Source organism: Dromiciops gliroides, chromosome 5 (genome assembly GCF_019393635.1).
Source record: "Dromiciops gliroides isolate mDroGli1 chromosome 5, mDroGli1.pri, whole genome shotgun sequence".
In the NCBI taxonomy this organism is placed as follows: Eukaryota; Metazoa; Chordata; class Mammalia; order Microbiotheria; family Microbiotheriidae; genus Dromiciops; species Dromiciops gliroides.
In genome coordinates this window covers 225,546,818-225,574,159 of record NC_057865.1, presented here as the reverse complement: position 1 = coordinate 225,574,159, position 27,342 = coordinate 225,546,818, and the positions used below count along the sequence as shown (strand labels likewise).

General features: G+C 38.2%; 1 protein-coding gene across 1 annotated transcript; it reads left to right on the top strand.

The window, feature by feature from the left end:
- Window positions 1-2,519: 2,519 nt before the first annotated feature.
- On the top strand, window positions 2,520-25,822 carry PTGES3 (prostaglandin E synthase 3). Its single transcript, XM_043966501.1, has 8 exons — window positions 2,520-2,873; window positions 20,568-20,681; window positions 20,814-20,883; window positions 21,474-21,572; window positions 21,772-21,861; window positions 22,891-22,953; window positions 24,075-24,099; window positions 24,603-25,822. Coding segments are annotated over exons 1-8 (483 nt in total). The 5' UTR covers window positions 2,520-2,871; the 3' UTR covers window positions 24,623-25,822.
- The last annotated feature ends 1,520 nt before the right edge of the window (window positions 25,823-27,342 follow it).

The window sequence follows — 27,342 nt, the reverse complement described above, 5'->3', positions numbered from 1 at the left end:
ACAGTAAATAGAAACCAGAAAAACTATACAGATTAGAGTCAGTAGACAATACAACAGACCTGAGTAAATGGGAACTACTTGGGAATGAGATAAGAACTTCAGTTCAACAAATAGAACCATCTAATAGGGGAAGAAGGGAAGAATCTACTCTTAGCAGTCTCCAAGATTGAAAGCATTGGAAACCAGGGCAGTGGCAGGAGCCAGTTTACCTATGTTTGTGACTCTGAAAAAATCACCAGTCCATCATTTAAAAGTCTGCAATCCAGGGCAGCAAAGCACCGGCCCTGGATTCAGGAGTACCTGAGTTCAAATCCGCCCTCAGACACTTAACACTTACTAGCTGTGTGACCCTGGGCAAGTCACTTAACCCCAATTGCCTCACTAAAAAAAAAAAAAAGTCTGCCATCCAAAAGTCTTTCTCTCTTGAAGTGCTCCAACAATCTGAAATCTTCTCTCTTATTTATCATATTCAATGTTTCCAGCTCAGAAGTCTCTCAGCCAATTAGGGGGTCATATCTTTTTTTTTTTTAAGTGAGGCAATTGGGGTTAAGTGACTTGCCCAGGGTCACACAGCTAGTAAGTGTTAAGTGTCTGAGTCCAAATTTGAACTCAGGTACTCCTGACTCCAGGGCCAGTGCTCTATCCACTACACCACCTAGCTGTCCCCTGGGTCATATCTTCAATACACATAAACTGTGCAGCACCAGGAGGGCAGTCCTCAGGGAAATCACCCCAGGCTTGGGTGGAAATGGGGTTAAATATGCATTAAAAAAGAAACCTAAAAAAAATTGCCTGTGATGGGTGGCTTACTTAACTTTCTGTGTGCCCCAGGGCAAGTTACTTAATCCTGTTTGCCTCAGTTTCCTCCTCAGTAAAATAAGCTGAAGGAAATGGCAAACCACTCCAGTATCTTTGCCAAGAAAACCCCAAATGGGGTCAGACATAACTGAACAACAAAAAGACTTTTTTTGCATATAAATTATTACTTGCTAACTCATATAGGCTGTGTCTGAGATAGTTTAGCTCCTTCTACATTACCTCTCTGCCAGGGTATGATTGGAAGGTATATTTCATCATCAGTTTTTTTAAAGTCATTATTGGTCACTTCTTTTATCAGAGTTCTGTCTTTCAAAGATGTTTTCTTTCAAATTATTGTCATCCTAGATAGTCCTCCTGGTTTCCCTCATTTCTCTCTGAATCAATTAATACATGTCTTCAGACCTCCCTGAATTGGTCATTTTCCTCATTTCTCAAAGGTGTTGCTACTATATTTTATTTCCTTTTGTGTATGACTTCCTTGGGGTCTAGGCTAATAGTATTTCTGTATCAAAGGCATATACAGTTTGGTAATTTGGGGACTATAGTTCCAAATTGTTTTCCAGAAACATTGAGAAAATTCAAAACTCTATAAGTGCATAAATGTACCTGTTCTCCCATAGCCCCTCCAACAATTGCTATTTTCCTTTCATCTTCTTTGCCATCTGATGGATGAGGTAAAATCTCTTATATTGTTTTAATTTGCTTTTCTTTTATTAGTGATTTGGAACATTTTTCCCCCCAAACGATTGCTAGTGCCTTCATTTGAGAACTGCCTTTTCAAAGGGGATGAAATTTCAACTACTACGCAAAAATTCCTAGATCTGGCTCTTAGTAGATGCTTTAGTATATATTCACCAGAAGGATGAATGAATGGAGTGAAGGGAATGGTGGGATATTATAAAAGACTGTGCCCATCTGGTCCTCTCATCCTCCAAACAATCCTTCGGTCCATTAGCCTCTCAATTCAATTTCATAAACATTTATAATTTCCAGGTGCTTGGAGATAGAAAGGAACAGTGCCTGCCCTCAAGGGGCTTACATTCTTCCGCGGGGGGTCGGCAGGCCAGCCCAATGTGGAACTGGCCTAGGGAAGCGGTCTTGCCTCCAAACCTAGGCCTTTCACCTCCCCCTCCTCCGGGCCAGGCCCGCTCTTCCCTCCGAGGAAGGAAAGCACGGACCCAGGCGTAGTTTGAGTTGTAACTCAAACATCTCTCCTCAGGCCTGGTTTTTTCTATGCCTCGGGCTGGGGCGAGGTGCGGGGAGTGGGAGAGGGGGGAAGGGGAACCAGGGAGAAGGGGCCAGAAGTCCCGCCTCCGCCTGCCGGCGAAGGACCGGCCACCTCCCAGCTCAGGCTTTCCCAGCCGACCTCACCCTCCCATTTCTTGGAGGTTTCCCTGGCAGATCACGCAAAGGCGCGAGCCCAGGCAGTTAGGTCTCCAACGGTTTTCCAACGAGAGGCTGCTTTGGGGGCGGGAGGAGAGGCGGGAAGGGAGAACTGGCCGGGGAGGGGGGGGGGGGCGCAAGTGGGCGGGGTCGGGGAGAGTGACGAGGAGACTCCGCCTTTCTCATAGAGATCTCTAGAAAGCCGGGCTCGCGCCCGAAAGCCCAGGAGCGCGCACGCGCGAAGAGGCCCGGGCATTTTGCTGCGTCACTAGCCACCGCCGCTGCCGCCGCTGCCGCCGCCGCCGCCTCCGCCGCCTCTGTCTCTGCCGCCGCCGCCGCCGCCGCCGCCACCTTGCCTTGCCTGGCCCTAGCGCCCCTCGTACGCACACGTTTCATTCTCCCTCCTCGCGCCCTCTTTTTACTCTTTCCTCCTCTCCCCAAACAGAAGAGCCTCTCTGGTCGCGCGGTGCATTGTGGGATCCAGGCCAAGCCCGCCGCCGTCGCCTCCGCCACCGCCGCCTGAGGGGAGAGAGCGAGAGAGGAGAGGCCGCTACCGGAGGAGGAGGAGGCACCAGAGCCGGAGCCGCCCGCCTGTGGGGAGTCGGAGCCGTCACTGCCGCCTGAGAGACCCACCCCACCCGTTCGCCCGCCCCCCCTACCCCATTCACAATGTGAGTGCGAGACCCTGCTGAGGGGAGGCTAGCCTGAAAGGAGGACGGGAGGCCGAGGCCGCGGCTCGGGGCGGGAAACCAACCCTCCCCGCGTTCCTCCCGGCCTGCGGGGCTCGCGGCCCCTGGGGGGGAGGGGTCGTATTCCCGCCCCACCGGGCGGAAGGAATCTCCGGAGCCATCCCCCTCCTCAGGGTCTTCGGGGGAGGGCGGAGGGCCCCCTTCCCGAAATGACCCGCTCCCTTCCCCCATCCCCGCTAGCCACGGGGCGCCCCTCCGGCTCCCCGACTCCCGGGAGTAGCCGGGCCCGCGGCTCAGCCCGGGACGCCCATCTCCAGTGACCCGGTTACTGTCTGAAAGTGCCCGGAGCGGGGTACCCACTTGGGTCGGCATCTCTGTGCTGGCTTTCCCGGGATGACCTGCCGTGGCACGACGCCATGTGCATTCGGGGTAGGTGGCACCCTGGGAGTGGCGGTGACCACGAGTTGGGGACACCATGTGGCCTGCGGTCCGGAGGAGATAGTACCGGCCACGTGCAGGCCAGCCCACAGTGGGCCCGTGTCATCTTGACACGGTGCGGTTTCCCGTGTCACCCTGACACAGAGTTACTCCTTGGGGGAACTTAATGACTTATTTGCGGATCACCACCCCCAAACCCCCTTTCAGTGTGGCTGATTCCCTGAAGAGAGTAGGGGGCAGGCCCAACGCGGCGGTTTCCTGGCAGGGAGGAGGGTTACTTAACTACCCAACAGGTATATCGCACGTGCTGACCCAAAGGACTCTTGTGGGGTTTTAGGAAGTAGTGTCCTGGCTTAAAACTGTAGGCCGGGTAGGTATCACAGCTTTAGTTTCAGTTACTGAAATCTCTGTGTGTTTAGTAGATCTTCAGAAGTTTTTTAAGGGGCAGTTTCCCAAAGGTGGGTCACGCATGCACATGCTGGAGGTAGACGTTTGAGTAAAACAAAGGGAAAATGCCTCACCTCTGGAGTCGTATGTATGAGGTTGGCCCTTCGAGGGCTAAAATTTTACTCTAATTCTCCAGGTGGGAGGATCGTTCACTTTGTGGTATAATTTAGTTTTCTACCAACTTCTGATAAAATTTAGTGTTTGAGTAGTGTAAATTTAGATTTCAGATTTTAAAAAATGTTTTTAAATAAAACTAATGCCTCAAAGGCATCTAGCACTTATTACAAGTGCAGAAAAATGGTCCAGGAGGCTAACATAAATAAGACATAGCATCCAGTTCATTGAAAACATTGTGGAGGAATGAGGTACTTTCAGAATGTGAAATTGTCTTTGACTAGAAAATTCAACAGCATATGTGAAACTTCTCCCCTTTTTGTAACCTCACATTTTTAAATGCCCATCTTAACTCAGTTGTAGCTTTTCTTCATAGAATGGTAGGAGTTTTGATTTGCTACAGTTAAAAACCCAGGTTTATAGGAAATAACTTAATAAATTCAAATCTAGCATAGAGTTGTATCTGTTTTGAGAGCCAAGGGTTTAATCTTGAGGAAATTTGCATATAAGGTTTTAGTAATCAGATGGTCAAGAAACAAATATTCAGTTTAAATTATCTTTTAACTTAGCTGTGTGTTCAAAAAGTGTTTTTTGAAACTACTTTTTATTGACCTATATAATGGAGAAAGAATCATGTAAGTAGATGAAACTTGGGTTAAAAAATTAAGCTAGTAATATTCCAAAAGGTATACCTTGAAATTTTACAAGTATTTTAATATTTGAAGAAATAAGGTACACATTTCATGTTTTTGATTGGGGGGGGGAGAGAGCAGGGCAATGAGAGTTAAGTGACTTGCCCAGGGTCACACAGCTAGTGTCAAATATATGAGGCTGAATTTGAACTCGGGTCCTCCTGAATCCAGGGCCAGTGCTTTATCCACTGCACCACTTAGCTGCCCCTATGGTTTTGATTTTTGTGATTTATTTAGGGATGTGAATTTATCAAGTGGATATTATGATTCAGTTGAATTGGAAAAGACCTTTTATGGGTCATCCAGTCATAGAAGGAACCTCATTGATAAGGCTTTCAATCCGCCTTAACATGAAAACCAAAAAGGAGGAAAGAGGCAATTTATGGGGGTTTTTCCTACTTAAAATTAATGGATTGCCCAGCCAAATATCTTTAACATTTTTATCGAAGTTTTATTTGTCTAGAAGGTGCTTAGAGGTCACAACACAGTATCATTTAGGGAAGGCAGTTATTTAGCATCATCTATCCCTCAAGGAAATGAGAAATTGTGTGCTTGCCCAAGATCATTAAGTTCTTTTTTCTTTTCCCAATTTTTATTAATTTTTTAAAGATTAAAATTCTTGATGGGGACTACCCAGATTCCCAGCCCAGCAGGGAAGATAGATTGGTGGTAGAAAGAACACTGAATTCAGGAGACCTTGGTTCAAGTCCCAGTTCTACCACTTCTCCTTTTTCTTTTCTTTCAAATCTGAACTGGTTCGAGACTAGTTATCTTCTTTACCAGCTCTTTACAGTTTGAGCAGTCCAGGGGAAAGAGCACTGAATTTGGAATCAGAAGATATGTATCCTTATCTGTATTCATCTATGTGACCTTAGGCAAGTTGCTTAATGTCTCTGGATCTCTGTTTTCTCCCTTGAAAAATGAAAGGGTTGTACTAGATGGCCTTTAAGGTACTTTCCAGCTCTAATTCTATAATCCTATAGCTTTTTTTTTTTCTTGCTCTTGTAGGAATCTGCTAGCCTTTAGGTGGTTAGAATTTTTTTGATCGGAACAGATGGTTCCCTTTAATCCTATTATCATTTACTTGAGGTAAGGTTCAGGGAGTGACTTCACTTCTGCTTATATTTAATTTCATTAATTTATAAACCATTGGGATAAAATTGTCATCAAACATTGAGCAAATCTTATTTACCTTAGCAAAAAATTGCTAAGTTTTGTAAGCTTGGGGTCCATTAACAAAACTCTTAATAGATCCTCCAGTCCGCCCCCCCCCCCCCCCCAAAAAAAAAAGTAGATCTAGTGTCTAGGATATTTGGCTGGGCAAAGATTTCTATTTGCAAGGAATACTGATAAAATTAGAGAAGTTTGTAATGTTTCCTTTCATTCAGGATTGATTTCCTAGCCACTGTAACATGGCAACTGATTTTCATACTGTAAACTTAAGTTGTACTTCAACCAGAATGCTCTTAGAAGTGGTGAGTGAGTGTGTATAACAACATAGCCTTAATTATTTTTCTCATTGATAGTATTTTCTTTATCCAGATTTCTCAGATTCTGGTGTCAATTTGATCAAATCCTATCTGATGCTCCCTGAAGAGTGTTCGTAATTGTCATTTGGAAGTCTTTTCAACTCTCAGTGTATATATTGGGGTTATGGAAAGAGCCCTGGATTTAGAATCCTAAAGAGGATATCTAGGTTTAATTTGTATCAAGAGTTTCTGTCATTTCTGATCCTACAGTTGGTGTGCAAAGGAAATGTTAATTTTAATATTGGCTCAAGAAAAATGTATTTGGAAACATAATTTCTGTTACCTCAACAGTTAGTGCTTGAATAACTAAAGGTATTTGTACTGTTTTATATTATCCATATTGTTCATTTCTTTAGTACAGGTATTGTCCATCTAGAGATTAACTTTCCACAATAAATCAGTGCCTTTTTCTAAAGTTTAGAAAATAAAAGTTAGACTTTGAAGATTTTTGATAGTCATACTGTATAGTTCTTGTCTAGTATATGAATTATTTCTTGATGCTTGACATGTTGTATAATCCTAGAGTTGAAAGGGATCTTAGAGTCAAGCATCTCTTGAGCCCACCAAACTGTACTGATATCCATGGATAATCTGGAAGGCTGTGGTTGAAACAAGGTAACAGTGGAATCACTGAATTTGAGCTGGAAACACAACCTTAAAGAATAGCTAAGTAACAAGTCCACAATCTGTCATTTTTCATTCATTCCATAAGTATGTGCCAGGCACCATCTTGTGCTATATTCTGGGAATACAAAGACAAAAAAGTTCTACCCCTCAAGGAGCTTATATTCTACTGAGAGGAAATATGTATGCACATATATACAAAATATATGCAAAGTAATTGGGGGGGGGGAGGCACTAGCAACTGAGAATGACTCGTTTAAGATCTAAGTTGCCATATGGAATCCTGCAGGTCCCTTAATTTCCAAGGAGTTAACTGACCATTGTTTTCTTAGTTCATATCTTATTTTGGTTTCTATAGTTTCTGTTAAAAGCTTTAATCTTGCTCAAAAGCTTTATTCTTGACCGTTGCACATAATTTATCTGTGCATTTTCTATTTTTTTTCTTTTGTGGGGCAATGAGGGTTAAGTGACTTGCCCAGGGTCACACAGCTAGTAAGTATGTGCGTTTTTAACTATTTTATTCTATAGCTTGGGTCTGTGCCCCCATCTGTAAGATGGTGATGTATAGTTTGTGGATATTTTTTTCCTATTGTGGGTGGGCAGATCTGGAAGATGATTAGAATACCCACATTTCTCAATTCAGGTAAATTTGTAATACACAAATTACAGGAAGAGGGTATGGGGAATGGTCCATTTACCTTAATTGAGAACTGACATTACAGCTTTGTGGGGGAATAGGAAGAAAGTTGATAGGCATTTGAAGATAATTAAGACTTGTGTGACAAAATTAGAGGCAGTGATCAATAACACTAGTTGGTTTAACTAAAATCTCCGTATACATTAATAACAGAAGCTTACTGAAATAAGTCTTATCAGGCGCATTGTAAAAATATGAAGTAAATATAAATACATGAAGTAAACTTGTAGACGTTTTGTCTTTCTACAGTAGTTTAAAGGAACTTTTTTGAAATCTTAAAAACAAGATCCTATTGAACTATGAATGAAATCTTGTCATCAGCTCTGTTTATGCATATATGGAAGAGAGAGTGTGTAGAGTACTGTTGATAGAAGGCTGACCTTAAAATCAGGAAAACCTAATTTAAAAGCCTGACTCACTGGCTTCATGGCCTTGGACAAGTCACTTAACCTCATTTTGTCAGCAAACATATTTAGGACTTAACTATGTTCTAGGCACTGTTCCAGCTAAGTGCTTGGGATATAGAGGCAAAATTATAGCCCTTGCCCTTAAGAAGTTCACATTCTAATGGAGGAGACAAAAGGTATATAAAAGATAATTTCATGGTAAATGGAAGGTAATCGAAGAAGAGATAGGAACTCTTTAAGACTAAATTGTATAGGGGCATCTAGGTGGCACAGTGGATAAAGCCCTGGATTCAGGAGGACCTGAGTTCAAATCCAGCCTCAGCCATTTGACACTTAACTAGCTGTGTGACCCTGGGCAAGTCACTTTTTTGCGGGGTAGGGGACACTAAATTGTAGGGACGGTAGTGATCAAATTGGTAGTGGAAGCTCTAAATAAGAACCTCTCTACAGTTATGAAATTACAGGTCTGGACAATGTATATCATCCAGGGAAGAAAAAACATATCTATTACTAACAAACTTTTTGGAAAGTAGATTAGTTAATAAATACATTTTTAAAGACTACTTACTGAAAATAATATAAGCCATTAAAATTTGAAGAGTCATATTGTAAAATTCTAAAACTGAAAGAGATAATCTTTTTATCTAGTGTAATCACTTAGTTTTAGAATTGTTGAACTAACACCCAGCCAGAGGTAAAGTAAATTGCTTAAGTTTCACACAGCTAGTAGGTGGCAGAGCTAGCATTAGGATATAGTTTTCTACTTCTAGTCTCTTTCCACTCATACTGCTGTCATTCCTCTTGTTCAGGCTCTCTTACCTAAACTATCTATTGTACAGGCTTCCTAAATGGTTTCTGTGCTTTCCCTCTCCTTTCTAATATAGCTTTCACAAAGCTACCAAAAAGAAATCTTAGATACAGGTTTGACCATGTGCTTTCCTGTTCAAAACCTTCGGTAGCTCCCTATTGCTTGTAAAATTAAATGAAAACTTAAGGCTTTTCACAGCCTATCTTCAACCAAATTTTACAGCCTTGTTTCATACTAAACCCCTTAATTTACTCTAGGTTCCAGCATGACTCTTTAATTCTTCACTTCAACTTCATATAATCCCTCTCTTCTACATACAGCTGAAGCAAGACATTCTACTTGAAAGCCATTCCTGATCCTCTCAAGTGGTAATATCTGCCTGCTCAAACTACCTCATATTTACAGACAGCTCTTTAAATAAATTCACATTACACAAACTAGACTTAATGTAAATTCTAAAAGAATTCCAAATGAGGATTTTTGAATGAAGATCTGATTGAGCTGCAAAGATTGCAGGCAGAAGAAAAAGCTTTAGAACATAGGTCAAATCAAAAAGGTTCACAGTGAAGTTGGCAGAAGCATTTCATCTTTTGAGTGAATGTTATTGAAAAGATGGAGCCACGTTGTACTGCACATATATCTTAACTCTTGTGCACTTTATTATTAATTTGACCTTTTAATTTCATAGTTCTGTTTAAATTCAGTATTTAATGTGTCTGCAGTTTACATTTTTATGCCTTGTACAGTTATTATTTTGTGTATGCCTTTGTTATATAAGCTAGGTGAATTGGGTAAGGGCAAATTCTAATTATGTAAAAATCACTTTACATAGATGACTACAGAATGGTCCACTTAGATAAATCAAGAACTGTCTTTTTTGCAGTCATTCTCTCTCCTCTTTTTCTTCCCTTCTCTCTTCCCTACCTCTTTTCTTCTCACACTCTTCCATGTATTTTTTTCCCTTGGCACATAGGTGCTTAGGAAATACTGATTGTTAACTATATTCCCATCAGTTCCTGGATTATTCTGAATTCTCTCACTTCTGGATTCTTTGCAAAATAATTATCTTCCATTTGCCCTCGGTGATCTTGGGCAGTTGCTTAGCTTCTGGTCCTCATTTTACTCATCTATAAAATGAGGGAGTTGAAATTAATGATCCCTAAGGTTCCTTCCAGCTCTAAATCTGAATCTTTGGCTTCATTTCACATGAAATTCTCTTCAAGGCCTAATGGCCTACCCAAAGCCATATCTTTCCTCTGAGTGATTTCTTTAAATTTCCCTGGAGCATGCTAATCTTTCCTTTGTCCCACTCACACTATTCTTCAACTTAGGCCAATTTATGTCCCTGTTTTCTCCTTTGCTCTCCTCATGAGGGCAAAGTATTTTTTTTCTTTGTATCATGAGTATCTTGAACAAAGCAGGTTCATGTTTTTAATTGCTTGGAAGGGAGAATATGTATATTTTGTCTTGATAAGTTTAGGGGGAAAAAAGATCTCTGTCCTAGTGTTGATACTCAGAGGGACTATGCTGCTGATGCTCTGGGCTCATAAAGCAGTATATCTGTAAAAGTTCTAAAGGTATCGTATCTCTTGGAATTCCCTCACCAAGAAATCCTTTTTTTGTGTGATGTGTTCTAGTCCTTGTAGATGAATAGTTTTGTTTTTTCTTTGTTGTTGACAGGTTAAGGAAGGGCTGTGCATAAGCTCAGCTATATGATTTGGTTTTCTTCTCTGAAATAATTACTCCTTATTCCTCACCCCACTCCTGTAGTTATTTGATTTCTTTTGATGACTGGGGTGCAAGTGAGAGGAAAGCTTTGGGGAAGCTTAAGCCTTAAGAGTGACTGACTGGTTATGCCTTGGGGCAGCAGTGGATAGAGCACTGGCCCCTTGGAGTCAGGAGGACCTGAGTTCAAATACAGCCTCAGACACTTAACAACTTACTAGTTGTGTGACCCTGGGCAAGTCACTTAACCCCAATTGCCTCACTTAAAATAAAATAAAAAAGAGTGACTGGTTATGTCTTAACAGCAATCCAAATGTTCTGATTCTTAGAATCAGTGTATGATTTAGTCTTTAAAGAGGAATAAGTGACTTGCCCTCAAAATTTTAGGTCTACATAGATTAAAAACATCTGCCCTGCTTGTGTCAAAGGGTTTTGGAGAATCAAGTGAGGCAGTACCTGTATTGAGGGTAGTGGATGCAGGAAAACTAGCTGGAATACCAAAGGCCCCTGACTTAAAATGACTGGATGACACTAGGCAAGTCACATAACCTCTCAGTGCTCCTCAGGCAACTTTCTAAGACAATAATTACTGAGCAGGTATTAATCAGTATTAGTAGAGTAGTTACACTGATAAAATTACAAATTCCTTTTTAAAAAAATATATGCAAATGTAGGTTATTACTTGTAGGTAGAGGAGGTTAATTATAAAGGAAAGGTAATGCGAAAAAGTAACAATTTCGAAGAGTCTTTAGTTAACTACATATTAACTGATTCTCAACTCTTATTTATACTTGTGTTTTTGTTACTTTAATAGGCTCAAAATCTTAAGTACTATCTTGTAATTTTTAATGATATTTAAATTTTTGAGTGTCTCAAAACTAGGTTTTTGGAGTAAAATTAACTATTTTTCTTTACGTTTTAATCTTTTCCAACCAAATGAATCCAGATCTGACTCCCTTCCTGCAGAAGAGGGTTAGTTCACATTTACTAATCAGTTCAACATAAATGGAAAATATAGCTTGATATATTTTGACTCCAAGGGGCCAGTGCTCTATCCACTGCTGCCCCAAGGCATAACCAGTCAGTCACTCTTAAGGCTTAAGCTTCCCCAAAGCTTTCCTCTCACTTGCACCCCAGTCATCAAAAGAAATCAAATAACTACAGGAGTGGGGTGAGGAATAAGGAGTAAATATTTCAGAAGAAAGCCCTAAAGTAAATTTTAACTCACGATTTACAAAGGTCAAGTGCCTCTCTTTTTTTTTTTTTTTTTTTTTTTTTTTGGTGAGGCAATTGGGGTTAAGTGACTTTGCCCAGAGTCTGTGTCTGAGGTCGGATTTGCACTCAGGTCCTCCTGAATCGAGGGCCAGTGCTTTTATCTACTGTACCACCTAGCTGCCCCCAAGCACCATTATTCTTTTTTTTTTAAGTGAGGCAATTGGGGTTAAGTGACTTGCCCAGGGTCACACAGCTAGTAAGTGTCAAGTGTCTGAGGGTGGATTTGAACTCAGGTACTCCTGAATCCAGGGCAGTGCTTTATCCACTGTGCCACCTTGCCGCCCCCAGCACCATTATTCTTAAGTGCTACTGTGGATCTTTGGTCTTAGTCAATTATTCCCCTCCCCAAAGCTTATCCATATTCATCCTGTTCGAATGTCATTATCCATGCCTTTGAACTGTCTACTGACAGTGTTCCTTGCATCCTGTAAAATGTTTGGGTAAGTGCAAATTCCTTCCTATTGTAATTTATCTCAAATTCATTCCACAATTGAATGCCTCTTATGTACAAGGTACATAATTCATTAATTTTAAGCATTTCTGGCATTGAGTATTACTAGAAATAAGGGTTGTCTGTGAAGATTTTAAATCTTGTTTAATTCAAAGATTTTTGTTTTAACATTAGTAGGAATCTATATGACAACCTAGTTAAAGCTGACAAAAGTGAAAAGTTGTGTGCCTTTTACAAGCATATGGCATAGTAAAGCATCAAGAATTTTTATTCCTTTATGTTGAAAGGATGGGATTTTTTAAAATAATACTTGCCCATTAAAGGGGACCATGGTAGTGCTCATTTATCCAAGCATGAACTAGCTATTGCATCCAAAGGAGTTATTCCTTATGGCCCTTTGTAGGCATTAATAAACTATTTGAACCTGAATTCCCTTTTTTTTTTCCTAAGTAAAGTTTTAATCACAGAACTTTGTAAATAGGAAAGTACTTTTTGTATCAGTTATGGACTTTTGACCATAACTTTAGTTATTTATACTTCTAAAAATGAACATAAATCTAGAACAGGTTAGTGTTACTCTTGTGTCCTTGTTTATTACCTTTAAGGGAAAGGGTATGAGTCTATTTGTTCCTACATATGTGGCAAAATTTAGTTGATTCCTCTGTTTTTTCTTTTCTGCCAGTTAGAATATAAGATTCTCCCTGCTTTGGACTCTTTATCTTCTATTCTCTACTTCTATAATATGCATTTAGAATGATATTTAGAATATCCACCCTGAGTCACTTTGAGATGTAGTTAATATTATTGAAGACAGGGGGCAGCACTGGCCCTGGATTCAGGAGGACCTGAGTTCAGATCTGGCCTCAGACACTTGATACTTAATAGCTGTGTGACCCTGGGCAAGTCACTTAACCCTCATTGCTCCACCAAAAAAATTATATTATTGAAGACAGGAAGGTGGATTGATACATTAAAGGTTCTTAAGCTGCCTTGACTAACAAGCAAGGTCTGAGAATCACTTTAGCCAAGCTTAAACAAACCCCAAAACTGATTGCTATAGAATTAGCTATGGGATAATAGTTTTTTGTTTTGTTTTGAACTCAGTAACTTGAATAAAGTAAATTCTAGAGGTGGTGGCAGTATAAATTATATTGTAGAAATCCTTCAGGTAAGGAGTTCTGCCCATCACAAAGACAGTGGTCAAGCTAATCTGCCATAGCCCATCAAAGGTATGGAATCAGTTCTTATGGTGTCTGAAGAGTGTGCCATTTATGCTTATTAGACAACATATATAATTGAAAATTTTGGTTTTGGCTTTCCAAAGAAGTATTTTCTTCCTATATTTAAAAAAATGTAGGTTTATTGTCTAATTTTTCTAGAAGAATTGATAAAAATGTAACCATAGTAGATTAATATTGGCTTTACGATGAAGAAAAGGTCTTTTTGGTATAATTTCTTTTTCTTTTTTTTTTTTTTTTTTTTTTTGTAAGGCAGTCGGGGTTAAGTCACTTGCCCAGGGTCACACAGCTAATAAGTGTCAAGTGTCTGAGGCCGGATTTGAACTCAGATACTCCTGAATCCAGGGCTGGTGCTTTATCCACTGTGCCACCTAGCTGCTCCCTAGTATAATTTCTTTGAGAAATTGATTTTTTTCCCCCCAAACAGTTATATAAAGCTCTGCTGCTGCATTCATCCTAAACAGTTGGTTTTTATGAAAAAATACATAGTAAATTAGTTTGGCTGGTCCAGATTATGTCTTTTCAGCATGTCATTGAGATAACTTCTTCTGAATCACAAAATGTTAGCATGAGTAATGTTTATGATATAGTTCAGGAAGAAATTAAGACCCTTTTCTTGGCTACTTATTGCAGCACCTTGTAATAGATGTTACAAGACTAAACACCACTTTAAATGCTCAAAATTCTCTTATATCATCTCCTACAGTGCTGCCCCTCCCCCCAAAACCAACAAGAGGATAAGAAGAAGAATAATAGTAACACTTACCTATTCTGGATCTATATCCAGTTTTAGAAATGTATATAGCCAAAGGTATGGTCAATAGTTCATAACTATTAATTTAAAAAACCTATTTTCCTTTTAAAAGTTCCTTGATCTGGTACTTGTTTAAAAAGGAAAAAAACCCAGGAAATGGTGCGATTAATTTAACAAAAAATCATGAAATAACTACTTTGGATGTAGTAGATATTTCATACTTGGTAATTAAGTGTGCATTACTCTGGTCCCCTTTAATGGGAAAGTGATTTTCAAAAGCCCATCTTTTCAATAAATACAAATTTTTCCCTTATGACTAAAAGCAGTCTGACCATAGTAGTTTGACTTTTATTTGTAAAAAGCCCTGTAGGGTACAAATCTCCATTTTTAATACATGTATGTGTACATATACAGATATGTGTATTTCTGTATATATACACACATACATACATATATATATGTATATATATGTGTGTGTATATATACACACACACACACACACACACACACACACACACCTTAAAGGATAACAGTCAAATGCAGAAGAGAGGTAATGTGCCTTTGAACAAGTCTTTGACCTTCTGAGCCTCAAAATAAGGATAATATAGTGTTCATACATACAGCGTACCTAGGTAAACATTTTTTAATGCTACTTAAATGTCCATCTGTTACTGGCCCTAACCTACCTTTTCAGCATTATTTCCTTGTCTTGCCCTTTAGATCTGAACCAAGTATGATACAATGAAATAGGATTCCATCCTCAAGAAGCTTTTTGTTGTTCAGTCATGTCAGTCATTTCTGACTCTTTGTGACACCACCACCCGGGGGGGGGGGGGGGTCTTGACAAAGATACTGGAGCGCTTTCCTGTTCCTTCTCTAGCTCATTTTATTGATGAGGAAACTGAGGCAAACAGGGTTAAGTGATTTGCCCTGGGGCACACAACTAATAAGTGTCTGAGACCAGGTTTGCACTTAGGAGGGTGTCTTCCTGGCTCCTGGCTTGGCACTCTATCCACCTAGCTGCCCAAGTAGTTTAGAGACTTCATCTTTGAATTCAGGAGTGCCTGTAGTAAGTACTTAAAAAATTATTTGACTGTCATATCTTCCCCCCCCCCCCCACTACGTCTCTGGTTTCAGATCTACTAAAATCAAAAGAAACCATTTTGTCAGTTTTCACTGTCTAGCTTTATTCATAGTTAATAAACTGATTCTTAAATTTAGATCTGTTAGTATACTTCATCCTTAAAATTCTTGGCATAAGGAAATGTGTTAAATTAGAAAGAATATTAAGAACTATCATGGAAGATAAGCTTATATTTTCAATCCCCCCCCTTTTTTTTTTTAGTGAGGCAGTTGGGGTTAAGTGACTTGCCCAGGGTCACACAGCTAGTAAGTGTCAAGTGTCTGAGGCCAGATTTGAACTCAGGTCCTCCTGACTCCAAGGGTGGGTGATCTATCCACTGTGCCACCTAGCTGCCCCATTATTATCAAGTATAAAGTAGCAATTGTGTCTTAGACAAACCTGGAATAATATACTAATAACCAGGGGTTTACTAATATATGTTGCCCTCTGAAATTCAGGATATACTTATAAAAAATTTAATCTTCATTATTAACGTAATTCTAAACAATTAAAATAAGTAATTTGTGGCGTTTGCTGATTTCCAAGGTATAAATGCTCACATTGTCAATTCAGCAAGTTCCAGCACACTTACACTAATTAATATTTTTCTAAAATTTTGGACTAAAAAGTTAATAATGTCAACCACACTTTAAAACCTCAACTCTAGCTTAAAGAATTTTTAGTCTGAAATAGGTCATGATTTGTTAGTATTGATGAGTCAACGTCTATAATTTCTTTTGTGCATTTTCCTTTTGTCTAAATATTTTCCAGGTTCCTAGAGGAAACTGAAATTAAGAGTAACTCCTAATTATGAGGGTGGAATTAGAAATGAGAAGTAGGGTGATGAGAGTGAAATCAAAGAGTAAGGGAAATGTTTCATAGTTCCTAAAGTGCTACAAAGCCTTTGTCTAACTCCTGTCTACCATTTTATTTTTCTATAGGCTCTTAGGTGTATTTTTTTTCCCCTAATGAGGAAATAGAATCCATTTTTTAAAACTAGCTTTGCTAGAATATACTCCAGAAAATGAGGAGTGCCTGATTATATTATTGTCTCTTGGAATAGGAGGGTTCTCATCAACCCTCTTTTTTTTTTTAAGTACAAATTGGGGGAGGGGAAACCTCCAGTCATAAACTTTTAGAGAAGAATTTTACATGCAAACAAAGTTACGTGGGTTAGCTTTATCAGGACAGATAACTTTTCCATCAAGTGTCATGGGGTTTTCCACAATTATATGTTTTCCAAGTAATTAGAAAGGAAGTTGAGGGGGGAGCTAGGTGGCACAATTGATAAAGCACCAGCCCTGGATTCAGGAGGACCTAAGTTCAAATCTGGCCTCAGACACTTGACACTCACTAGCTGTGTGACCCTGAGCAAGTCACTTAACCCTCATTGCCCTGCAAAAAAAAAGAAATGGGAAAAAAATGATTCTGGGGGCAGCTAGGTGGCACAGTGGATAGAGCATCGGCCCTGGAGTCAGGAGTACCTGAGTTCAAATCCAGCCTCAGACACTTAACACTCACTAGCTGTGTGACCCTGGGCAAGTCACTTAACTCCAATTGCCTCACTTAAAAAAAAAAAGGAAGTTGAGCCTTCAGATCTAAAGGTATAAATCCCTTATAATAAATGCCAATAGACATCAAAGAATTTTGAAGTAGAATTTTATTAATATAATCTGGAGCTGGATAAAAAACCTAGTCATCTTGTTGGGACTTAGCAAGTAAGGAGATTACTCTAAACCCAGGAGAGAGAAATGGGAGAGATTAACACAATACATTTCTTTTCCCTCAAGATTTCTGGATTTGTGTAGGTTGGGGGTTTTTTTGCTACATCATTTGTTTTTTTGTTGTTGTTTTTTTGCTGGGCAATTGGGGTTAAGTGACTTGCCCAGGGTCACACAGCTAGTAAGTGTTAAGTGTCTGAGGTCGGATTTGAACTCAGGTATTCCTGAATCCAGGGCTGGTGCTCTATCCACTGCGCCACCTAGCTGCCCCCATTTGCTACGTCATTTGAATTGGAATTTTACATTTGTTATTACAGGCAGGAGAGTTTAAGCATAATTAACTGCCTCTTGGTGTTAAAGACAACTGAGACAGTTTATTCCTTTCTATATACAAACAGCCCGTTATCAGGTAGAAAAATGTGTTCGATATACTTCATTAGTATAGAATCTTAGTCCATTTTCTGTATTTTAAAAGGAAAAAAACAGGCCACAAGGAGGGATGTCAGTTCATATTCAAACCCAAGTTGTCTGACTCTTGTTTTTGTTTTTGTTTTTGGTGAGGCAATTGGGGTTAAGTGACTTGCCCAGGGTCACACAGCCAGTAAGTGTCTGAGGCCGGATCCGAACTCAGGTACTCCTGAATCCAGGGCCAGTGCTTATCCACTGCGCCATCTAGCTGCCCTTGTCTGACTCTTAATCTGTTGCCGTTTCCCTCAGGGTTATATTTGACCATGGCAACACCTGGACTAAAATACAAGTCTTGGCTCTTAATTCATTTGCTTTATTTCTACTAGGTTCTCTCTTTCCTTTCCAAAATAGTCACCTATATAAGGCTCTTCCTTCTCTATTGTCCCTTCAGTATCACTATCAATTCCTCTTTTAATTCCCACATTCTGCCCTTTCCTTGATAGTAGTACAAAACAGCTTGCTATCTAAGCTGAGGGGAAGGGATAATGAAGAAAAAAATTAATATTTTTCCCGTTAAAGTTATTTAAGTTATTGAATATAACCTAGATACCTGTTCAATTCAACTAAACATTTACTAAGCATCCATTATATGCAAAACAACATAGAAGATACTGGTATATGCTATATGACACATTTCTCAGCTTCGGAGTGCTTATCTAATGGGGTAATAAGAAACACCCATAATTGTTATAAACTACTATCCATTAACACCTGTGTGGACCAGTTGTGCTTCTGTAATTGTGGCATCAAGGGGCAGGATGTACAGTGGCTTACAAGTTTTTAGACTATCTGTGAACATTAAGTTGACTATTGCTATGTTAAAGTGTCATGGTGCTAGATACAGTGAACACTGTACAACATCAAAAAAAAATTGAAGGTTCTTGATACCCTATTTTCAACTCCACTGTGTCTGTACAGTCAAGTCACTAACTTCAGATCAAATTTTAAAACATTAGAACAAAATGAGAAAATACGCTGTACAGGGGCAGCTAGATGGCACAGTGGATAGAGCACTGGCCCTGGAGTCAGGAGTACCTGAGTTGAAATGTGACCTCAGACACTTAACACTTAACTAGCTGTGTGACCCTGGGCGAGTCACTTAACCCCAATTGCCTCACCAAAAAGAAAAGAAAAGAAAATACGCTGTGCAGTTAATGCAACTCTGTCTAAACTAGCTTTTGATGCCAAAAATAGGAAAGGGCTAAAAGAACAGAAATTTACACAGACCATTAACTATAGCCTAAGTATTAGTATTAGTAGTAACTATAGTGAATGGACTAAAAATCTTTGAACCACTTTAGCCAGAAAACAATCTTTTTACAGGCAGAGAGAGCAATCAAAGGTAACACTGGTTTGGAATATAAATTTCTTTATAAATTCTTTGGGGAGGATGATGGAAGATAATGAGCAGTATTACTACATAAATCAATGGGAAATAGTAGAAAGAAAAGCAAACTTGATAAGAATAACATGGAACTGCAAAACTAACATGAAAAATGGGAAAAGGCTCTGTGAAGGTTTGTTTTTTTTATAGTATGTCTCCATCAATGACTCATTAGAATTCTCCCATTATGAATTCCATGAGGAAGTAGAAATGGTACTAAAGAAAACAAATATGTAACGAGCAGTTGAACTAGACTTAAATTATGCCCATAGGACAACTGTGAGAAATTGGTTCTCAAGGAAGGTATGCATAACCTTATAAGCCAAAAGTATCTGACCCATATAACTACTTTTCCATTTTTCTGACTCACTGAGAATAATCTACACACAAGCGCGCACACACAGGGGCCATCCTTGATAAATGTTTAAAAAGAGAACAGACTTTGACAAACATTCCTGAAAAATACAGAAAACATAAGATCCCACTGTTTGACTTTTTTAAAGCATTTGATTTGGTAGAGCAAAATACCACATTCTTATTTGTAGATGTGAAAATCATAAGATTTCCTTGAAAGATCTAGCAAGAGATAACTTTGTCCTGTCAAGATAGGCATTAAAAAAAGGGAAAATTAGTCACAGTCATGTGCAGTGTCCAGAGCAGAGCCCAGATGGGAAAGGGAATTAAGGAGTGTATGCTACATTGCCTTTAGGAAATTGAGCAGTGCTTGTAATGGCCTAAACCTTTTTATTCTTTCCATTTACAAATAAATCTGTTTATGTTAGCCTCCCTAAGTGTATTATAAATACCTTGAGTGAAGATAGGGATAAAGTATAATTAATCCATGCATTCTCTTGATGAAATGATATAAAAACACCTTTTATAAATAAGAAATTTTTTGAAATTGAAATAAATACAATATTTTAGCACCTTTGTCAAAGTGTTTACTCCTTACTCAATACCACTACTAGGTCGATACCTCCAACGAAATCAGAGGAAAAGGACCTACATGTATTTATTGCAGCTCTTTTTGTGGTGGCAAAAAGTTGAAAACAAGAAGTTGCCCATCAGTTGGGTAATAGATTATGGCAGATGAATGTGATTGGAAATACTATTATGCTGTAAGAAATGGTGAAGGGAGCAGTTGTATGAAGTGATGAAAAGTGAAGTCCAGAGAACAATTTATACAATAACAGTATTGCAAAAACAACTTTAAAAGACTTAAAAACTACGATCAACACCAACCAACCAACCACCACTTTGAAAGGACTCGTGCTCTGAATGTCCTTATAAATGATGGACTTAGTACAGATTGTTTCTCTCTTTTTTTTCTTTTTCTTTTGACATGGCCAGTGCAGGGATTTGTTTGGTTTGACTATACCTGTTTTTAACAGATTTTGGTTTTTTGCTTTTTTAGTGGAGGATAATAAAGAAAGAATGAATTTGAAAATAGAATTAAAAGGTGTTTTTATATTGAATCAGTTCCTTGATTTTTTTAATAAAGTATAAATTTTATTATGTTGAGCCCCTATATAATTAAAATACAATGAATTTTGGTTGGAGGGTTAAATATTTCATTGAGTTCGCATCTTGAAAATATTAAGTACATTTAGAAGTTTGTGATATTACTATATTGGCAGCCTTTAGTTATAAGGATGGTCTAAAATTCAACAGATTTAATGCAGTAGGAAATAATTTTTCTTAAACCTTGGGAGGGGTATGTAACTATTTTGTTGCAAACATAGTTTATTGTTGCTTAATTATTCTAAATTCTCTCTTTCTAGGCAGCCTGCTTCCGCAAAGTGGTACGATCGAAGGGACTATGTCTTTATTGAATTTTGTGTTGAAGACAGTAAAGATGTTAATGTAAATTTTGAAAAGTCCAAACTTACTTTCAGGTAAATTGTTATGCTGTATGATGCACCAAAAATTATTCCATATACTGAATTATCTTTAACAGTTGTATTTTTGTATTTTAGACATTTTATTTTGTTCACCTATATAAACAGCCTTTCATTCTTTTTCTACAGTTGTCTTGGAGGAAGTGATAATTTTAAACATTTAAATGAAATTGACCTTTTTCAGTATATTGATCCAAATGTAAGTATTTTAGTAAATATACCCTCTACTCCCTTTTCCAGACAAAATGTACCTCACTAAATAGCTGGTAGTTTTGTATTTAATATTATTTCCTGTTATTCTCTACTCTTGTAATTATTTCTACGCTTTTGCTTCTTCTCAGTCTCTCTTTTGGACTCTGCAATTGTAGAAGCTCTCCAATTGTAGAGCACATTGTATGTGTGCTCCATTAGAACTTTCCTTTAGACAGGACTCTCAAAGCCCAGTCTAGCACAGGAACATTATAATTCATTTTTAATTTGAGATTTTCTCCTAAAAGGAAAGACAGGTGCTTCTTGCAGGCATCCTCACTCTGTACATACCTTGTCTATGGAAGGAAAAATGGAACTAAATTCATCTTAGTAACCTAAAAGCACTTTCTGTGATTTGATTTGAGTGAAATATTCTGGAATATGTTTATCTTTCTCTCTGGAGAGAACTTAGGGAAAGAAAAACAACAAAGCTTGTAGATGGGGAGTGTCAGACCATCTGAAATAGCATTATGTAATACTTTATTCCTTTTAGACTCAGTCCTACAGACATAAAATAGAGGTGGTTCTTCTATCTTGTAGGACTCCAAGCATAAAAGAACAGACAGATCGATCTTGTGTTGTTTACGGAAAGGAGAATCGGGACAGTCATGGCCAAGGTTAACAAAAGAAAGGGCAAAGGTAGGGTTTTGATTGCTAAGGCATATGTATATTAAAATCTGCTTAACATGCCAGCAGTATTAATCTTGTGTTCATGAAATTTTTTATGAACATATAACGACTAAATTGTCGCTTATATTCAGAAATGTGCATGCTGTAGGAATTCTAATGATGGTACAAATGAATTTGATCAGAGGGTAATTATGTGTTTATTCCACAGCTCAATTGGCTTAGTGTGGACTTCAATAATTGGAAAGATTGGGAAGATGATTCTGATGAAGACATGTCCAATTTTGATCGCTTCTCTGAGGTAGAATTTTCTTTAACTTGTTTAAGCTTGGGGGGGGGGAGGTGCAATGGGGGTTTTAAGTGACTTGCCCAGAGTCACACAGCTAGTAAGTGTCTTGAGGCTGGATTTGAACTCAGGTCCTCCTGAATCCAAGGCCAGTGCTCTATCCACTGCGCCACCTAGCCGCCCCCTTGTTTAAGCTTTTAATCTTGTATAATTCATCTCAAAAGAATGTGGGAATTGTGAGCATTGATGACTGCATTCTGATGATATGTTTCTCTCTTGACATTTTTATCTACAAGAGGAGCTAGATTGACGTTGACCAGTACATCTTTCTTTTATTGATGGTCTTTGTATCAAGCATACTTCTCTCAACAAAGTTTATTAGTCTCACTACTGCTTTTCTTATAAAAATAACAGGTACCAATAATTTTTCTTAAAATCACCTACATTTCCCAACATACTCCCCTCTCAAGTTAAACTTCAGCAAAACTAATCAGTTTTAGGTTTTGGGGTTTGTTTGGGTTTTTTTTTTAATGTAGTCTTAGATTAGGACTAAAGGGTAAAAATCAAGCATAAATAGTACATACCTATGTGTAAATCATTTTCTCAATGAAATATGAGATAATAAATTCATTCTTCCTTCAAAGACTGGAACAGGAGAAAAAACTTAATTTGAGGAAATTATGAAACTACAGGGTTATTATCTTCGAATATTGGAAAGAGATCATATGTAGACAGGGAAATAACATGTTTTATGTTGTCCCAGATGTGCAAAAGAACTCCTTGACGTGGTAGATTATTTGTCACTAGAGATTCTAGCAAAGGTTTGAATGACTTTGTTAAAAATGTAGAAGGGATTCTCTGATTTACCTAAGAGATTAGGCCAGATCTCAAAGATTGCTTTCAGTCCTAAATTCTGTAAAATTTAGGGGGAAAATATGTGGTATTTGATAATTTGTCAGTGATTTACTAAGCATAAAGTGTGACATGTAACTTAGGAAAATTGATATCATTTTACAATTTACAATGTTAATATTCTTTAAACAGATGATGAACAACATGGGAGGTGATGAGGATGTAGATTTACCAGAAGTAGATGGAGCAGATGATGTAAGTAGTTTTTAATTTTTTAATTGGCCTTTAATTTGGTCTGATAACTTCTTTCTGCAGCATGAGTTAACAATGATGAACCTCGGAGGCAAGAGGATTAATTCTGGCTCTGCCACTCACTAGCTTTGTGACCATAAGCAAATCACTTAATTCTCAGGTTCATTTTCCTTATCTATAAAATGGAGAATAGTTGTAGCCATCTACATTGAGAAAAGCATTACATAAACTAAGTCACCCTATAAATGGGTTAATGACAAGATCAAACTAGATCTATATGACACCCATGAAAAGAGAACCACAAATCCATTGGCTAGTAACTCTAGCAGTGTGCTGTTATGGCTGTTTTTTGGTTTGTTTAGCAGTATTGCTAATTCATATATTGAAGGAATGTTGAAGGGAAGTGGGACCAGAAAAACTCAATCAACCATTATCATTTACTGGATGAAAAATATTCCGTTTCATAGAATATTAGAACTATATAGGAGTCCTTCATTTTAAAGATGAAGAAACAGAGTAACCTTGCTCACAGTAGTCGCGTAATTGGTTTTGGTTTTTGGTTTTTGGTTTTTTTAGTGAGGCAGTTGGGGTTAAGTGACTTGCCCAGGGTCACACAGCTAGTAAGTGTTAAGTGTCTGAGGCCAGATTTGAACCCAGGTACTCCCAACTCTAGGGCCGGTGCTCTATCCACTGAGCCACCTAGCTGCCCAGTAGTCAAGTAATTTGTAATGGCAAAATTTAAAGTCTAGAACGTTTTGCTTCTAACTCAAGTACCCTTTCTACAATACTAGACTTCCTTTCCTTGAACGGCAGAGGTTCAAGATGGGAAGCACTATCAATTAATCAAAGCTAAGCCCAGGAGGCATAAATCATAGGAAAGGGCATATACTTATGCCAGGATGTAGGCAAGAAGGTCACATCTCCCAGTAACAATGTAATAAAGTGTCTGTTCAGCTTTACCACAAGACTTCAGGCTTTTGTCTCTAACTTGCTAAGTGCTAATACTTGTGATATCCCTCTTTTTTTTTTTAGCCAAAAAGTACACTAGCTCTACTTTATAGAACTTCTTATTAAGCAAAAGGATGTTCAGATACGTTATAACTATGTTTTCTTTCATTTTTTAGGATTCACCAGACAGTGATGATGAAAGTAAGCTTTTTAAAATTTGAAATAAGTTACTTATATAAGTATTTTAGCCATTGATCTTTAAATTGAGATTCTTCCCAGTTGAACAGACTTTCTGCTGTTTACTTCTTCCAGTTGCTCAGATTCCTTATCACCCCTGAGGTAATTCAGGAAATACTCTAATGTTAAGCAGAGCTGGGGACCAGTTCTTTCTTGTATCTGCTATGCTTTCCTGAATGCTTTGAGGCATTGAGCTATATTGTTTAGTGCTTTAGGTCAGATTAAATAAACTATTAATAGTTGAAGAGAAAAGCTCCTGAATTTTTAGAAGAAATTCTAAAACAATAATTTGAATCCTTGTATAATACGAAATCTAAGTAGTCAGAGCATAAGTCTGAATGATTATTGGAGTGATTTGGGGCAACACAGACAAGCTGGCTATCAAAGTTGAGCCCAAAGTGGATCTCTTCTGTGCCTAAGTAAAGTGAAAGAGTTTACATTATGCTTTCTACTAACTTTTCTTTCAGAGATGCCAGATCTGGAGTAAAGAAGAAAGTGTCGTCTTCAGGGTTTTGGGAAAGAAAGATAACTTCATTGCAAAATTTTCATAATTGAGAGAATTCCTGCGTTGATAGCTCTAAAGGCAGATACTGTATTTGCCTCCTTTAATCCATTTTCAATCTGTTTGTTTTAAAAAGGCTTCACTAAGGGTTGATGTGTACTATTGTATGGGTCAGTTTTAAGTCAGCTGAGGCAATAACCTTATGCATGAACATTTTTCCAGACTTCCAAGAAGCAATTGAGGTATAAGCAATGGATACAGTCATTGCAGTTTAAAAAAAAAGGTTCACTGGGTCTCTTTACTGCTTAATAATGCAGATACTGACATGGTAAGGAAACTTAGCTTATTTTAAGTAGTTTAAAATCACTTCCCCCTGATTCAACAGGGTAAACTAAAAAGAATTTTAAAATGTTCAGAATCAAACTGCTGAAGCAAGTTTAATTGGCTGACAACTTAAGCTGACAACATTGCTGTACCTCCGAAGTATCTTCAGGATTGTTCCACTAATGTTTTATTTAAAAAAAAATTATTCACTTCACATTGTTGTATTTAAATGATCACTAGTTAGTGTTCCAAATGTATCTTAGCTAAAACTAGTGAAGCCCTAATTTAAATGGTTATGAAGCCTGTACATTTGGTATTGTTTGACCCTTAAGCTTTTACATCTCTTAGTATGGAGGAGGAAGAACAGCTATACATTGTTGCTTGTCAATCTGTACATTTAGACCAAATTTGTATTTGCACTGTCAGTATGGAAAACGAGTGACAAAATGTTTAATACACTATTGGAATTTTTTTTTTTTTTTGCTTTTTTTTTTTTTTGACTCGGCTTATAACAAGGCTGAAAAAAACTTCAATTTGTGTTCAGAACAGTGGGGATTTTTTTTTATGTCTGCATTCTTTCTAATAAACAGTTGAAGACTTCTTGGCTGTCCTTTTAAGTGTCTGGTTTACTGTAATTTCATGTATTCTTACTATTTACTGGAATGGAATTTTTATTTTTACTTGAGGAACAATATAGTAGAGCTATTTCCTCTTAAATGAAGGAGGCTTGTTGTGATGTTCCCAGGAAACCTTTTAAAAAGTGGATCTGTAATAGAACTTGTAGATACACTTTACAACAGTTGAAAAAGAAAGTGTTGTGATTTGACTGAAATAAAACTAAATGTGTTGTCCTCCTCTAAATCTTTGAGCTTCTGCATTTGAGCAGTTTTTTACCCCTCAGCTTCTGCACCTTTGTTATACCATTGAAATGCATCCTATTTCACCCTTCACTTCGGTGTGTATTCAGTGTTTTCAAAGGGGCACTTTATAAAACACTAGAACTAGGAAGGGAAAGCTTTGAGGAAAGTCATTGGCTTCCATTATCTTCAGTAGCTCAGTATTGCATAAAGCTATTTTGACTGGGGAAGGGGTGTGTGTTTGGGGTTTTTTTTTGTTTTTGATAAACACTGATTGGAAATGTGTTCCCTAAGACCCTGGAACTATATTTAAGTGACCCACTGATCTGATTACCCTTCTGACATGGAATGAACTTCTACCTTCTTTGAAAGAGGTTTTGCAGTTTGACCCCTCCCCCCCCCCCTTTATTTTTTTAGATTGAGGTTTTTCTCAACTAGGTTTCTTTGACTCATGTAGATCTTACTTTGGGGGGAGTTGGACATTGACAAAGGATTGGGTTCCTGTTTGGAGGTAACAGTAAAGCTTGTCAGATCATCTCTATGTGTTCACCATCCCCCAGTTTGCTCATAAAAGCAAGGTCTAATGGAAAAGACTTGGAGTCAGCAGGCACCAAGTTTTCAATCCTGCCTCTAACACTTAATAGCAGTGTGACCTTGGCTGAGTTACTTAGCCATCTGAGGCCATTTCCTCATGTGAAAAATGGAGCAAATAATACTCGATACTAGCTCACATGCTTGTTATAAGAAAAATGCTCTGCAAACTTTAAAGAACTATAGAATGAATTATTTCATCATTTACTCCCCCTGGGCGATAGAGCATTCATTGCAAAATTCAACAACTCTCATTGCTCAGTTTAGTATGATACTGTCTGTTATGTGGTGTCTGATACTTCTTTTTGTTGTTGTTTTTGTTTTTATTTTTTTAGTGAGGCAGTTGGGGTTAAGTGACTTGCCCAGGGTCACACAGCTAGTAAGTGTTAAGTGTCTGAAGTCGGATTTGAACTCAGGTACTCCTGACTCCAGGGCCAGTGCTCTATCCACTGCACCACCTAGCTGCCCGGTGTCTGATACAAACTCCCTTTGAAAAAATTTTAGGGCATTCATTGTATTTAAAGGAAGCTGAAAGTGCCTAGCACAGAGTAAATGCTTAATAAACATTTGTTGATTTAATAAATGCCTGTTGACTGAGGTAAAATTCCCGAGCTAGCTCTCATGAGTGAGGTGATTTTAGGTTATTCGAATGGGTTTTTCTTACACAACAGAGGTTTTTTTTTTACATTACCTTTGGCAATTCCCCATACCAAACCTACCTTGAAGTTTTAAATTTAATTAATAGAAAGCAATGCCTACTTTTGTCATCGGACAAAACAAGATAGAGTATTTCCCTAAAGGAATCTTCTTTGGGGGCTTCTTGGATGAGTCTTAAGAATACTGTCCCCAACTTTAACATATGATAGAGAATGAGGCAGCTATACAACTCTAGTAGGAATTTAAATAAAAACGTGACTTCATAGGTGACCTCAG

What these genes read in the sequence shown, in the direction of transcription:
- PTGES3 (XM_043966501.1), top strand. An exon ending in AAGTCCAAACTTACTTTCAG is followed by an intron (nt 20,682 to 20,813) that starts GTAAATTGTTAT and finishes CTTTTTCTACAG; the next exon opens with TTGTCTTGGAGGAAGTGATA. An exon ending in TAACAAAAGAAAGGGCAAAG is followed by an intron (nt 21,573 to 21,771) that starts GTAGGGTTTTGA and finishes TTTATTCCACAG; the next exon opens with CTCAATTGGCTTAGTGTGGA.